Source organism: Phaenicophaeus curvirostris, chromosome 10, assembly GCF_032191515.1.
Source record: "Phaenicophaeus curvirostris isolate KB17595 chromosome 10, BPBGC_Pcur_1.0, whole genome shotgun sequence".
In the NCBI taxonomy this organism is placed as follows: Eukaryota; Metazoa; Chordata; class Aves; order Cuculiformes; family Cuculidae; genus Phaenicophaeus; species Phaenicophaeus curvirostris.
The window spans coordinates 3807481-3823716 of NC_091401.1; the positions used below are offsets into that span (position 1 = coordinate 3807481).

At 42.2% G+C, this 16236-nt stretch overlaps 1 protein-coding gene across 2 annotated transcripts in view; it reads left to right on the plus strand.

Moving 5' to 3' along the window:
* Positions 1-345: 345 nt before the first annotated feature.
* Positions 346-16236, plus strand: part of ABCC5 (ATP binding cassette subfamily C member 5) — a 72483-nt gene continuing 56592 nt past the window's right edge. The window contains exons 1-4 of one of the 2 annotated variants that reach the window (XM_069864975.1): positions 346-455; positions 1698-1872; positions 15653-15813; positions 16044-16199. In XM_069864975.1, the coding sequence (XP_069721076.1) occupies positions 1744-1872; positions 15653-15813; positions 16044-16199 (446 nt within the window). In that variant the 5' untranslated portion in view covers positions 346-455; positions 1698-1743. The remainder of the gene's footprint in view (positions 456-1697; positions 1873-15652; positions 15814-16043; positions 16200-16236) is intronic. The other variant, XM_069864973.1, reaches the window with a different exon arrangement.

Here is a 16236-nt window from a genome sequence, read left to right on the forward strand (position 1 = left end):
GCCGGGGGACGGGAGCAGGGCTCACCCCTTCCTCCCCGCGGCTCAGCGGGGTCCCCGGGCTCCGCGCGCGGCTGTGCGAGCGCAGGGCGCTCCCTCGGGGCAGGCGAACCCCCGCCGCCCCCCGGCCCCGCCCCGCCCCGGCGGCGAACGTTCCAGACCCCCCGCGCTGCGGCAGGAGCGGCGCGGAGGGAGCGGGCGGAGGAGAGGGGGGCGGAGGCCAAACGGCGGCTGTCCGCGCGGGGGCTTCTGGGAAATGTAGTTCTTTCCTGGACGGGCAGAGCGCGGCCGCGCGAGGCGCGGACTACACTTCCCGCGGGGCGGCGCGGAGGCGCGGCCGCCGCAGCCCCCGCGCAGGCGCAGTGCGGAGGCCGGAACCGCTATAAGCGATGTTGTTTGGCTTCGCGGCCGCCGAGCGGAGGAGCCGCAGCGGGGCCGGTCGCGGGCGCCGGGCGGAGGTGAGCGGGGCCGCCCCGCTCCGTCCCGGGGGCGGGACGCGACCCTTTGTGGGGGTGAGGGGCCGGGGGGGTTGGGCTGCGGGGCTGCCGGGGAGCGGGGGTCCGTCTGTCCCCTTCTCTCCCTCATTCCCTCCCTCCCTCCCCGGCCACAAACCTCTGACACCCCGCCAGGCGCCTTCCCTCGTGTCAGGTTGAGGCAGAATTCAATAAAGCAGAGTTATAAAGCGAGGTCTGGCCCTGGGAGGTGATTCTCCTGACCTTCCCGTGCGGTTTGCAGGTTTTCCCTCAGTCTGCCAGCGCTGAAGATGTGGCTCCTTCCTCTCCGTGTTAGCCCTTAATGGTAGCTCGAGCCTATGCAGCAAAAATTTTTCACAGAAAGGGTCATTGGGCTCTGGCAGAGGCTGCCCAGGGAGGGGGTTGAGTCACCTTCCCTGGAGGGGTTTAAGGGATGGGTGGACGAGGCACTCAGGGACATGGGTTAGTGATTGACGGGAATGGTTGGACTCGATGATCCAGGAGGTCTTTTCCAACCTGGTGATTCTTTGAAGTGAATAATGCTATAGAGAAGGAAAGCATTTTTCTCTAGAATGCGGTGAAATGATGAATATTCCCGTGTGATGTCTCTAGAGAGATCAGTTTTGCAAAACTTTCTACTGGTAAGTTGGAGGGTATGTGTGACTTCTGATGATAACAAAAGATTTCATAGAATAACCAGGTTGGAAGAGACCCACCGGACCATCGAGTCCAACCATTCCCATCATTCACCAAACCATGTCCCTCAGCACCTCGTCCACCTGTCCCTTAAACCCCTCCAGGGAAGGTGACTCAACCCCCTCCCTGGGCAGCCTCTGCCAGGGACCAATGACCATTTCTGTGAAAAATTTTGGAGGTTTTTATCTTCAGAGTCAAATTTCTCAAGGTTTCAACTAAACACTGCAGTTATTACTTTAATCTGTCAGATTGCATAACTGCATTTCGGAGTTCCAAGGGAGGAAGTATGACAGTACTCCAGTGCATTGAGGATCATTGTACTCTTTGCTTACCTCAGGGTATGTTTAAGCTAGTTCAGGAGAAGTTAGTCTTGCGTGGGTTTCCCAAGTCGCATTATTACAGTCCAGATGTAGTAAAGCTCTTTTACCATCACTTTCTGGTTCTTATTTAAAAAATAAACTTGGAAAAATAGATGATTAAAAGTGGCTGTGGGCATAGTGTATAATGAAGTGGAATTTAATTGTTTTCCAGATATTTGAGGTGAAATTACCCGTGTAAACCCTGGCGTTTACAGAAGATGAAAGACATCAACATAGGAAAAGAGTACGTTATACCCAGTCCTGGGTATAGAAGTGTGAGGGAGAGAGCCAACTCGGTGCAGCATGAAGAGCAGGAAGGGTCAATGTTTCAGCATGCTAAACATAAGGTCAGTTTATTTTTTCGTTGTTTGTTTTGCAGTCTATGCTTATTAAATTGCATGCAGCAGCCGCCTTTTTGCTGTGCCAGCTCAATATAGATTCACGGCATTGAAGGTCAATAATGAATTTTCCGTTTTGTGTGAGAGGTCATTCCAAGGGGTTCTCTAGCGGTCTTAGTAACAAGTCTGATTAAGCATTTTTCACTTTAAAACATGACTTTAGTAACATTTGAACAAAATGAGCTTTTTTCCTAGTATTCAGATCTTGGTGTGAATTCAGGAAATATTTTAAGCTTTTGTCTTTAAGAGAATCATTGCAACCAAGCAAGAACCGTGAACAGCTCAGCACGAATCATGCACCATTCAGTGTTGGCAGATGAAAAAACTTAATCATTCCATGTTTTTCTCAAGGATTAGTTTTCTAAAGCAGATATTTAGTTTGCTCTAGTAGCAAGACTTGCACATTTTCCCTCAAATAGAAGTAATCTGTATTGAATACTGTCTCTTGTACTTTTGTGTATATAACATGGTGAAGTGCTGTCATAATTAATTCTAGTTTAATACAAGAGCTGAGTCTTGAAATAAACACTGGCTTAGAGCTATCATGTCATTGTTCTGGGCTTCTAGTGTTTAGAGCTCACTGTCATTGAAAAGAGTGTGTATACCAAGTGCATCTAGGACCAAAAAAAAAAATAAATGCACAAATAAATGGGAACACCCACACTGGTGAAAGATATGATCTAAAACTAACAACACGTGCCAGCTGAAGATTAAAAATATTAGCTTCTCTGAATGTTAGCACTGAAATATTTTTTTTGTGTGTCCTTAAGAAACCTTTTCTAAAATATTAATGTAGAACTTTCTGAAGCCAAACAAAAAAAAATGTTAGTACTGCCGATGTCTTATTTTTGCAGTGGCAAGTTGCTTGTAAATGTGTTACTGGGCATTCCATACAGGTTGCCTCTGACAGCCCTGGTGTGAGAGGGTTGGAAATAGGGGAACTCACCGTATTTTGGTTTTGGGAAGAAATCTGAAGACTTTAAAATGCTTGACTTTTGCTGCATTACACTAGATGCTGAGAGACTATGTACTTGAGGTGAGGTTTACCTTGTTTTGCTGGGGCTTAAAGGGCTTTGCTGTGGTTTTTATGTGGGCTAAGAGTACTGCACTGCTGTCTTTTTGATATTGGAGCGATCTGCTCTGCAGCAGGCTGAGTGCAGTTTGTACTTGCAGGCCCTGCAGCTCCTGGTGTCCCTGCAGGCTCTATGACTCAGCAGACTATTGCTGACAGTGTTCAGAGGAAGGTAGAGTGTCTGATTGCATTAGAGCAGGCACTGATGCAGGACTAAGAGCTCTCTGGAGTCACAGTGCGCTTTCTTAACGATGTTTATTATGTTGATGTCATGGGATTGCCATCCTCTGTACCCCCTCCAGTAGCAAATCTGCTCTGTCAGATTAGTGGTGACAACAGTGATGCCATTGGTGGGCGGCCTTGCTTCCTGACCAGTGGCTGTGGAGTTAAGCAGTAATCACAGCGTGTTATCTCTGCCCGTTCACCTGCATCATCTGATGATGTCAATGCCAGGCTTAACTTTTCAGGACAAGATCTTATTGTACCTCTAAACCTTTCAAATGAACAAAATCAAACCAGCATATTTTTTTTTTCTGAAGGCTGAAAGTAAGCTGCATCCTGCACGTTTGCACAGTGCGGCATTAGAATCTCTGACTTTGAGGCAGCTTCAGGTCAGCTTAACTCTGTTGTGGTGGTCTTGTTTACCCTTGTACCTCTAGAATTTGATTTGCTGCCTATGACTACAGGGTAGCAGAGATTACAGAATGCCTGTTTTGCAATCGGTTAAATTTGTGATTACTGATGCAATAAAATGGCGCACTCTAGTTCTTACCTAGAACTTTATCAGGTTTGGTTTCCCTGAGTAATGAACCTTATTTATCTTGCTACTGTAATCAGCTAGTTCTGTCAAGTTACCTGTTTTACCTCCTAGTTATCTTGTTCAGTATACCAGGTTTGAGTTAATTTCTAGCTCAAACATTGGTACTTTTTTTGTTTTGCTGGCCTTGTGGCTTGGATGTATACAATTGATAAACACAAACAGCTTTGGAGTTGTTGCTGCATGTCAATGAGATTAAATCCTGCTTACTTGCAAATTATTGAGGTTAAGTACGAGGAGCTGTATTCATAATGCTTTAAGCTACCTGTTCATGATTGTGCACCAAGCTCCTTCCTTGCTAATTGAAACAAGCTCTAGTTTCAACAGCATTCTTGGCCTTACTACTTGTTGGGGTGCTTTATGTTGTTGGTAGCAGGGATAAGCAAAGACTTCATAAGGGTGAGCTTTGCCTGTTTGGTCAGGCGCTTCCCCTCTGCCTGTGACAAAAAGGTAGGAGTTGTAGCTCAGCTATTAAAGAAAATCTCTCGAGGTGGGAGAAGGAACTGTACCCTTTGCTACTTTATCCTTTGTGAAACCTGGAATTGGGTCTGATGCTGAAGCTGGCTTATTGGGCACTTGTTGGTACAACTGGTGATGGAACACAGCAGTTCAGGTGGAGGGGTGAAGTTGTAGTGGAACCCTGTCATTTGAACTACAGTCCAGTGTGCTATTGGTAGAGATTTTGGGTTTTTCTTTGGTAGAAAACTTTGCTCAGGATTTGAGCAAGCTTGACCAAAAAATAACAAAGCTGTAAGTGTTACATGTATTGCAAGTAACAAGCTGCAAGCAGATTAAGGCTGTTATTTCACTGCTAACCTCAGATCTTTGTGGAGGGCAAGTCTGGGACTGTTTTGCAGCAGAACTATATTGCATGAGGTAGGCTTCTTGCTAACATGTTTCACAGGAAGGTCATACCTCCTAGATCTAGGTGGAACTGTGTAATTCCTCCGAGTAGGATACAGGAACATGTGGCCTTTGGTAGTCGTGGACCACTGAGTGGTTAGTGGCTATTCATGGTGACCACTTCTGGCAGGTCTACAGATATGTTTCACTGATCATTAACATGACTCCTTGTTTTTTCTGTTGCCTGTATTGCTACATTTTTATCTATCCTTCTTAACTTGAAATGGACAAGGCTAGTTGACTACCCGGTCAAGGTCTTCGTAGGGGAAAGACCTATTTTACTACTAAGCCAAGGTCCCAGAGCCTTTTTGAATGTATCTTTGCTTTTGCATAAGGGTTGTATTCAAATTTGTTCTTTATCCTGAAACCTCCATGCTGGCGTTTGGGTTTCCAGCTGAAAGGATGCTGTAATGGGTGTTCATGACAATAATGAAAAAACTTGTGATTCTTTCCTTAAAAGCTTAAATGCTCTTTGTTAACAGCCTGGAAGATCACTTCTCTGAAAGACTGGAGCTTTTCAAATAGGCTTCCTGGAATCATAATTGAAATCATGCTGCAATATAAGTGGGTCTAATCCAGTATTTCCTGGTGCTTAATGGGAATGTTGCTATAGAAATTCAGACCTCTGAAATAGGCACTCTGGGACTGAAATTAAAGAAAAAAATATTGTTCAGCTTGTGAATGCATATATTCACCTCATGAATAAGTTTCTGCAGTGTGTTCTTATAACAATTGATTTCTAAGTCTTTATTGGAAACCTTAATGTAGGTTAGAAAATAAGATGTTAACTACCTGTTCCCAATGCATAATACTGCGCTAATTGGGCTTATTGTATGTGGGGACATGGCTCTTCTGAATGAAGATAATGTGTAGGTGCACTTGCTGCCTGGCACTGTAGTCAGTGGTCTTCCTCTGTAAGAGGCTTTTACATTGCCAATGAAGAAAAATTGAGATGTTTTGAAATACTGATTTATACTTGCATCTTTAGAACTTGTTCTTGGAATGCTTCTGTGCCCTTCAGATTGAAGTAATTGTTTGTTTTTTCTCATGAAAGCAGTATGTCCTGAGGAGAAGGGCAGACCCCATTGTATTCATTAAATATACAATAAAATGACAGATGAGAAAGAAATAATTTGTGCTCAAAGTGGATTTGGAATAGGCTCTCCTTAAATGTAGACTTCATGTTTATATGATGGAACAGCAGGCAAGTGAGCATTGTGCTTGTCTACCCCATTATCTTTGCAACAACAGGAGAGGATGTAGAAGCAGCTTGTTCTCATGATGCATAATGCTTGGGAGAACTCAATTCTTGAAATATAAATCCCTAAGTTAACAACACTAGGCATTAATTTACACATTGTACTTCAAGCTGTAATTGTTTCTGACTGGAATAGAATGTTCTGGATTAGGTTCTTGCTGAAGCATAATGACTGTCTACACCATCTGTGGAAAGCCTCAAGTGTGGATTGCTACATTTGAAGGCACTAGGTGGTGTGGAACCGTAGAGATGGCTTTAAACATCCAGGAAAAATGTGTTGCTAACTTTAGCTGTCAGAAACCTACTAATACTCTTGTCCTCACCTTGATCTCTTATTTTTCAGGTTTGTCTCTGACGTCTTTTGCCAAAGAGAATGTGTTCAGAACTTGTTGGAGTTGATGTAAATCCTTAAAGCGCTGATAGCTTTGAAGTGATTTATCTGAAGTGTCTGAACCAGCTGTGCTCAACAACACGTTCAGAAATAGGAATGTGAATGTAGCCGATGTGCTAGTGCCTTGGCACTCCATACCAAAGAGCAGGCCTTCTGGACAGCTTAACTATAGGCTTTTAGTTGTACTGGAAATTGCTAAATGTCTCTGCACTTTTTCCAGAAGATCTTGTATTTTCATAAACCAGTAAACACTGACTTTTTGAATCACAGCCTGAGTAGACTCATAAGGGCTGTAGGTATTCTGAATTCATCTCTACACAAACATATTGCTATGTGGCTACCTCAGATTACAGTTTGAGGCTGCAATAGTTTGAGCTGTTCTCACTGCATGAGAAAGTGAAATTGTGGTTGACTACTTGGTCAAGATGATTGGTGAAGTGCTAGACTCGTGTTAATTGCCACTCAGCTGAACATCTTGTTGGTGTTTGGCTGTGCTGAGATGTGCAGGAATAGAGCACATCTGGATATGTGTTCATGTATTTCTGAAACTTGTAACTGCTGCCATCATACTCAGTTTATGGCTACACTTAGCGGCTTGAGGATCTCTTGTCTGTTTACAACAGAGTATGCAAACACAGTCTTAGATACCTTATTTTCTCAGATTATAGCTGCATGGAAGGCGAGGGAGGACTCGGTTTAGGTTGTGTTGCCATAAAACATGTAAAATTGACACAGGTGTAGGTATATAACAATGCATCTGAATTCTTATAATAATTTAAACCTAGAAATGGAACTTCAGCTTTTGCAGTGTAGTGCATTTGTGTGCTCTGCTACAGCCTGACTGCAAGGAGATACTTATTTCCTCGTGCACTTATGATAAAAATTGAAACTTCTGCTGTTAAACTTCATTGTGTTGTCACTTGACTCTCCTATGAGGTAGGAAGGAAGGTAGTATTTGTCCAGTGATTTTTGGAAGGCTTATATAAAAAGTTATGCTAGGTGAGGTGCGCTCCTCTGGATCCTGCTCTAGTGTTCTCCCCTGCTGTGAGCAAACTCCTGCAGTGGAAGGTCACCGGTGCAGGGAGCAAGTGTGATGCACATTGAAGTGAATCAGTTCTACTGACTAACAGACAGGACATAAGTCTGCTACGGTATCTGTAACATCAGCTCTGAAGGTGCAAGTCTAATGCTGTTGTTGAGCAGCTTAAGTCGTGGGGAACTGAGATGAGTTGATGGCTAGACCAGATGGGTGGACACGGCCCATAAGTGGTGCTGCTAACCTTTCTCTCCTAGTTGGTAAAGGTTTATCTGACCACTCTGTGGTATATACAGAGTCATGAGAACAAGGCATGATGCGATCTTCCACTCTGATACAACTTGAGTGGTGTCTGACCACAGGCAGCATGGTGGATAGAAACATATTGTGCTAATAAACCCGGAGTGAGGAATTTCTTCTTCAGACTAATAGTTTTCCTCTACAGTTCATTATTATAGAACAAGTGCCTGTATGCTGGCACCCTTGGACAAAGAAGCCACTGCAGAAGACTTCTAGGGAAAAGCAGCACCATAATGAGCCCTCCTGGGAGGAGGGAGATATAAAGTAAAGTTAGAATTAGGAACACATAAGCATCCGTGTTGAAGGAGTCAATGGTGAGTGGTGCATGAACCTGAAGGACAGCATCCATCAAACCTGGTTTCAGTGATTGAACTGCCTTGACAGTGTCTAGAATATCTGAGTGTACCCTCGTTAAAAGCTGTAGAGAGTTTTTCTATTGTAAATTGGATGATACTTAACCTTTCTCAGCAGTGCACAAGAAAGGAAGGAAGGTGGAAACTTTTGCCTTCCTTGGTATTTCTACTTTGGTTTGTTATGCCAGCTGTAAGTGTTAAAGGGATGAGTAGGTAGTGCAACTGTATTGGGGAACATGTAAAATGCTCTGAAGTTCAGTTTTGAGCTCTTGTTCTGCTGATTCTTTCAGAAACTTGTATCAAGATTCTTGGTGTGATCAGCAGAGCTGAAGCTTGGGGATGAGCTCACATAATGAGCTCAAGAAGGCAGATTTGGATAAGTAAAGTGCCTACGTACTGAAGTTGTGTTTTTCTCTAAGTGTTAACTATTTTTGCTTTTTTCAGGTCCAGTGAAAGCAGAACCTAAAAGATATTAACAACATAGATCTATTTTTGAAAACTTTAAACACAATTGGAATATGTGCAGAAGCAAAGTCTCAAGTTGCTTTTTAAAGGTGCATTAATTCCATGATGTGCTCAAAGAACTGAATGTATCGCCTTGTCAAATTGTTGAACTATTGAACTTCTACTACTGAAGCACTCATTAACTTGACACAAAATCCATGACTTGGTTGTCAGTGGATGTTTTATGATGATACTCTAACCACTCTGAAGAATTGATCTCTACCTTGTCTTCCATGTGTGTGTTTATGTATATATATGTATGTATATGTACATATTACTAGCTGAGAAAGGAGTGTATCAAAAGTTTATCTAGAACTTGGAGGAGGGTTAAGTATCTGAGAAGACTTAATAGTAGGAGGAAAAAGAGGCAAACTCCTTCACTAGCAGAGACATTCTGTAGAGGAACATGGTGTTCTAGCTAATTCACAGCTTCCGTTTGAAGTTGGCTGTCTTTGCCACTAACCTTTTTTTTTTTTTTCCAGTAGATATTAATTACTCCCTGGATATTCCACATGGTGTTCTTCAAGTAACTTGTGTTGCTTCTGCTGTGACCAAGTTTAGGCATGGCCTGAATAAAGTAAATTACTGGAAAGACACCTCCAGCGTATGGCAGGCTGCATGTGGTTCAGGATAGCAGAACTTACCCGAGCAAGTCAGGAGCTGAATCCTCAGCCTGTGCTGTGCTAGTTCAATCTGCTTAGTGAGGAGTTAGGTTCCTAGCTTTTGCACATGTAGAGTGCTAATTCTGTAGGGCAACTTACAGTTAAGGTTGATCATTATTTCCAGTTCCGCAGGGGTTTGCTGTTACTGTACCATCACTGTGTATGAAATATGGAGCTCTAGTGCTGCATGTTCAGTGTACAACCTCAGCTCTGAATGAACCCTATATGTTTTGATTACAAGATTATGAGTACTAGTGTTAATGGAAAAACACAAAAAAATGGATTTGTGCATACCAGGAACTGAAGCAGGTTCATAGTTGCTAACCAGATGCGTACACAGCAGCTACTGATGCAGAATAGTAAAATGAATGCTATGTGCCAAACTGCATTTCTTGGGTTGCAGGAATAAGTGGATTTGCCAGGGAAGTGTTCAGAACATCTTGCCTCAACATTAAAGCTTGCCAGAATACAAGGGCAAGGTCAACTGAGCAACATTCCTGGAAGAAACTGATACACCTGTCCCCAGCAAGGACAAGTAGGAGTGCTCAATATATATATGACTGGAAAACATACTGGATCGTCATAACCATACATACCCTGATTTTATTTTATTTTATTTTTGGCCACAGAGCCCTGATATCAGATGCAAGCATTACTGAAAGACTCCTGCTCTAATCTGAGGATGCATAAACTCAGGCTAGCTTTGAAACAGTGACTCAGATGCTAATTCAGCTTCTAATACTAGCCCAAAAGAGCAACTGTAGAGGTCTTGTGTAACGTTCTAACACATTTATATGTGACTGTGACTGGTTTTTAAGCTGTTGAATCTCTGAACTCCTGTGGCAACTCAGAGCACACCTTTGAACAGCTAATTCTATTAAGAGGAATGTGGGGCAGATGCACTTTTTTCTGTTTGAATATACGGCTGGTGCTGTAAAGAAGCTGGGAAGACAGCAGACGTGAGCTTTCATTTATATTCCGCTTGTCAAGAGGTGAAAGAAAATGGAGGCCTTAACTTCTTGACTTGGATCACTGCAGCAGTCCTGGGAGCTGTTAACTATAACTCCTAGGTATCTAAAGCTGTTTGGTGGTCTCCTCTTGATGTTGTGTGAACTCAGCTCTGCTGTCTGTACTTGGCAATGGATGTGTGCAGGTGTCCAAAGGATTAATGCCTCCTTCCTCACACCCACTGTGATCCAGCCTGGTGCCTCCTCCTTGCTGCCCCTTACTTCAGGGAGACAGCTGGTAGGGATGGATGATACTAAGCTAGTTTTAAATAGGCTCATGTTCTGATTGGGGAGGGTATTATAAAGCGTTCTAGCCACAGAGCAGGCTTGAAGTCTAATGCTGCAAATCTTCCTATTAATACTTCTGTAGTTCTGCATCAAATCCAGTGAATTAGAAGAGGAAGACTTTTAGTGGAAAGTTAAGTTCATGGAATGCACGTCACTTCACCAGGCAATGGCAATGGCAGACATGACTATGCTGGACCTGCAAACATAATACCTGTTTTTAGGTACTCCTGGGTTTAATGACTTCTGTAAATTGGACAACAGTGCTTTAGGGGTTGTCTGTGCTACCTGCAAAAAGCAGGGTCTGAAACCCTCATTACTTTCTAGTGGGGTTATGCTTGGAGGAACTCAGTAATTTTGGGGAAGAAGGGTGTAATTAAAACTTGGGAATATCTTTTCTTAGACTCTTAGTTTGGTTTAGCTATCCTTAAGCTAACTGGGACAGTTGATGCTGTCTTCCGCAGCCCATAAAAAACTAATAGCTAATCTTGTTTTGAAACACTAGTCCTTTAATGAAGTCTCTTAAATATTTTAAAACTACTTTAAGCATTGAGCAGGTCTGCTGATCATAGAATTCTGTTTCTCCTTATGTGCCTGCCTAGTCCTGAACTCTATTGTGCTGGTCTATTAATTTCCCATTGGGCTCTCCTGACAGATTTTGAACAAAGAGCAAGGAGGCCTGCTGAGCTGTGCCTTCTAAATGCAAGAGGTGGGAGTTCCTGTTCCACAATGATGCCACCTCAGAGTTCTTTACTAAATTAAAACAACTTTAACTTTGTGTAATAGCAAATCAACTACAGTAGCTTTTCTATCCTATATCGGTTGTAGGGATTATTAAAAGAAGCCTTCGTGCCTGCTCTATTTTCCTGCCAGGTAGCCGTAGGACTAAAAGAGATACAGCTTCTTCCCTGCAGTGATCTGAGCCGTGGAAGATGTTCTGATTACCAAAAAGGAGTCTGCACTTTGGTGGGTGGGGTTTGGTTCATATGTTGACTACATATGCATGAATTTTTTTCTCTGCAAGATGGGTAAGGAACAGAAGATCTATTTTGGTTGGCCACCAGGTTTGTGTGGTTTTGCTGTCATCATCAGAAGTTGCAGATGTCAAACCAATAAATTGCTACCTTCTGTGTTAAATGTGAGATTGCCTGAGTGAAAGGCTAGTGTCTCACTGGCCTGTTTGTTCCCCCTCTGCCCTGTACGTAACACAGCTGCCTCCCTTCTCTTCACCTGCTCCTCCTCATCAGAAATAAATGCCTGTGGTGGCTACTTAGAAGGAAACTTCCAAAAATCCACTACGTGAAACATATTTGAGTTTGCTTGCCTTTCTGCATGATATTCATCATGACCCTCTGGCTTCCTGCAGAACTTCTGTCTCACTTACCTCTGACGTGCTGTCTATTGGACGGCTTTTTAACTTGACTCCTAGATTTTATGCATTTTCATGGCCTCCTCACATGAGCTTGGTATGCGAGTTGTCATTTTGGTACTGCTGTCTCTAGTGAGTAAATGTTTTTTCCTGCTATTAAACAACTTACTTTCCTCACCTCACCCAGGCTGTTGTGATATGAGCCAATTGTGTCATGTTCCTGGCTCTCACATTACTTTATGTGCCTATTGTTGCTATGACCAATTGGTTTTACAAGGAAATCAAGATGACAGGTGCTGACAGGGCTTTTTTTTGTGCTTGCAACTTGCATAAAGTCAGAGGGGTCAGGTGTGCTTCTCTTTCTCTGCTTGTCTGTGAGCTACCTGTCGAGGTAAAGGAACAAGACAAGCTCACGTGTGTAGTAGTACTTGATCAGCACTCCTGGAGTTTCCTTTCAGGATTAAAAGTTTAGCTGTCTTCTTTGTGTTAATTTTCCCAGTCACTGAATTGTATCAGCCTGTGCCCAGGCAAGCACAACTTCACCAAATACAGTGTGGAACCATCACCCCTTGTTAGGAGCTCCCATGGTTTCTCATGCTTTCTTGGAATCCATTGGCACGTAATAAGATGCTGTGTAAGTGATTACTGTTCCCCTCTGTCATGCATTTAAGCTATAATATATTTATCCTATGTGAGTTTAATTCTTCTGATTTTAGTCTGTTAATGCATTTGACCTTTACAACATCTTGTGGCAAAATTCTGAATTTAAGTATACCTTGTGCCAAAAACATTGATTTCACTGAGTGTCTCCAGTTCTTCTGTTGTAGAAACAGTTGATAGTCATTCCCTAGTGTTCTGTGGCCTTCATGACTGTGAACCTCACAAATAACTGTATCTTATCTTTATTCCTGTCTTCTCTCCGGCTGAAAAATCTTAAATTTATGTTTTGTGTGGAAGCTGTTCCAATCCCAGCTGTTCTTGTTGCTCTCTGTAGAAAGAGCAGAATATTTTTTTTTTGTTTTGAAGTGAAGCGATAGGGGACTGATTGGTGTTCAGAAAGGAGTCAAACCTTAGTGGTTTTTTTTATATGGTATGCTAATGTTTTCTGTTTCATTCTTTGTGTCGTTTTAAACAATTCTTCCTTATCTGTTGGCCTTTTTGATGATGCTGAGCAGTGAGCTGCTGTTTTTCCGGACATGTCTGAATGATTCCCTGCTGTTTAGTAGTTTCTGATTTAGGCTTGGTTTGTTTCTGTGAGCACTTCTTTAGAGTTATAAACACTGAGTGGTGTCACTGTTCCATTGCTTTTATTGGTATAATATTAAGTTGCTGAATTAGAAAAGATGTCATCTGGTTTCTGTTTGACACTGCAGCCGTGATTTATTAGACGTTTCCTTCGAGAGTACTGCTGGAGCCAATTATATCCCATTGCTAATGAAGACTAAAAGGTTTTAGTTTCCAGGAAAACTGTATATGCATGTAGGCAATCAGGATATTGCTGCTGCTGAACATCTGAAAAATAACAGGGAAAACTAAACTAACAGTGTTGGGGTTGTTGCTAGTTTTTGTACTTCGTTCTTTTGCTCTAGAAATGTGTTGTAGAACTGCTTAGGAGTCTCATTTCTTCCTGCTAAACTGCATGCTTTTAAGTTAGTCAAATATGACAGAGAATTGTATGGTACTTCTTAAAATCTTGATTGTGCAGTGGTAAAATGTGTTTGTTTCTTGATAGTCATATGTGTGGGATTTTAACAGCCTTGCTAAGACAGAGATGAGGAATGTTCTTGCAAGAGATTTGTGCTTATACCTGACTCTCTGCAAGGAGATTCTAAAGACCTTTCAAAGGTAGTGCCTTAGTATCTTACCAATGCATCTTTTCTAATTCTGCTGAGAAGCTTCTGTTGAGCAGCTCTGGAAATTTTAATTAATTTTCGCAATGGGTGTTTAAGAACATTGCTGCCTGAAAATAATATCCTGCAATTGTGCTTTCTTATTAAAAAGCTATTCTTGTTTGTGAGTGAGTGGTGAAAAACTTTATTAATGCTGACAAAGAGTGGTTTTGGAAGACTTTTTAAAAACTCACTGAGACATTTTGTATGATTTGAAAAATAATTATTCTGCAAATAGCCTGTGACTTAAAAACCCCACGTTATCAGCAGTAGGGTGTTTGGGCAGATCTGCCTGGGCTCTTGCAAAGGGTAATGTAGCAAACTAGCTGTGAAATCCTGTGCTGTAACCAGAAAAGCAGTGGTGCGGAACCGTTCCCTGCTGCTGAGTCCTTTGAGGCATCTCTGGTGGGTCTTGTATTAATGCTGATTTGGGTACATTTATGAAGGAGGGTATTGCCTTGAACGTGAGTCAATAATTTAGAATAAATCGACTGAGAAGTCTTTTAGTTCAGATTGCAAGTGTTGCATATTTTTGAGTCACTCCATGTGTCATAATGTTTTCAGGTTGGTTTTTTTCCCCTCTTATTACTTTGCTGTCTCATTTTGCAGTTGTCGCTTTAGGTTTAATAAGGTTTTTTGAGATTGGGACCATGATTGTCATCAGGTTTATGACAGATTAGGCACTATTTAAGTATTTTGGTAGATAAAGGACAGCTTTATGCTGTTATCAGTTTCCTGTTGTCCTTCACATGAGTGGAAGCTTTAATGTGCAATGTGCTTACACGTTACGGTAGCATAGGCTAAGTCTCCAGTAAATGCTGGCATGTCTGGCAAAAATGATGTGATGCAAAGTTAAGAACTAGGGACTTGTTACTGATACTGTATTTTTAGGAGGCTACAAGGTGTTGTTTTCAAAGAAATAAATTACCTTTGCTCTGGAAAGGCAACTGATAAATGTAAGCATGGTACCTTTGAGACAGCTGGGAAGATTCTTACCTCAAAGCTGTCTGTTTCCCATGAAGTAGCTTCATTTCAAAAAATTCGAATAAAAACAGGTAACATGGCACTGCAGTAAATGAAGTGAGCCGAACCAGTACCGAGTCCTTTGAAAGCAGAGACAGCAACCTTACCTCCTCTAGTCGTTTTGCCACATCTAGCTACTGATGGAAAAGTTTTGTTTGAACTCTGCAACACTAACTACTCCGTGTCATTGCTGTTTCCTTTCAGGTCTGCCTTTCACTGGGGCTGTGAACCCTGAGATAAGGCTTGCCTTTTAGATGGTTGTTAATAAAATTGCTGAGCAATTGAGTGTAGCTAGGAATAGAAAAAATTGTCATCTTCATTCCTGTTAGTTTAGAGAAGAGAAAAGCAGGAAATGTGATAATAGAAAATACAATAATTCTTAATGCATTTTTTAATGTATTCCACGGTATTTTTGAAGAAGGGAGTTTAGTGGTATTCTGGAAAGCATTTGAAGCTTTCTGTGCATAAGAATACCTAAATTCATCAAGAATGTATGCAATTTCACTGCATAAGTCAGTCACTGATTTCCTGGACTGAAATCATAGGTACTTGATTTTGTTATTTTTTTTCCCATTGTATTTCCTGTGCAAGATTAGTCTGGTCTGTCCATTTACCCTTTGCATGCACAGGCACAGTGCTGGTTAATTTAGGTTTTACAAATGCAGCCCTCTAATACAGATCTAGCGTGTGCCTTCCATGTCTTCGTTGCCAGGCTGAAGCCTCTCCTCTAAGACTTTTGAGTGATGGTGATTGTTGTTGCACAACAGTTCACAGCAGAGAGAGGTGCGAAGTTACTGGAGTCAGGAGTCATGGAACTTAAACGTAGTTCTGAAGACTGTCTTCTGTCTTTCTTGTAAAAGCAGGTTGAATGCCAGGATGCCTTGGAAGCAGCTGCTCGGGCAGAGGGCCTGCCACTTGACACCTCTGTGCATTCTCAGCTGAGAATGCTGGATGAAGAGCATCACAAGAGCAAATACCACCATGGCCTGAATGCGCTGAAACCCATACGGACTACTTCTAAGTAAGTCTGTAGGCTACAAAAGGATCGATATCGGCTTTTTCTTTTCAGACCAGCCACAAAGAAGGATTGCAGCTGTAGTTCTGCTGACTGATACTGAAAGCCTTAGAATTTATTGAGCAAGTAGGACTGGCGTGGGCATTTGGTACTTTGAATGCTTTTCTTGGGGATTTACAATTCTGTTTCCTTTTTCATTTGTTTGTGATTGGTTTGTTTGTTTTTTTTTCTTTTAGACACCAGCACCCTGTTGATAATGCTGGGCTTTTCTCCTGCATGACCTTCTCCTGGCTCACTCCTTTGGCCCACAAAGCGTACAAGAAAGGGGAATTGTTTATGAGTGATGTGTGGTCTTTATCAAGGCATGAGTCTTCAGATGTCAATTGTAGAAGGTAGAGATATCCTGTTCCATATTATTTTCTTGCTTCC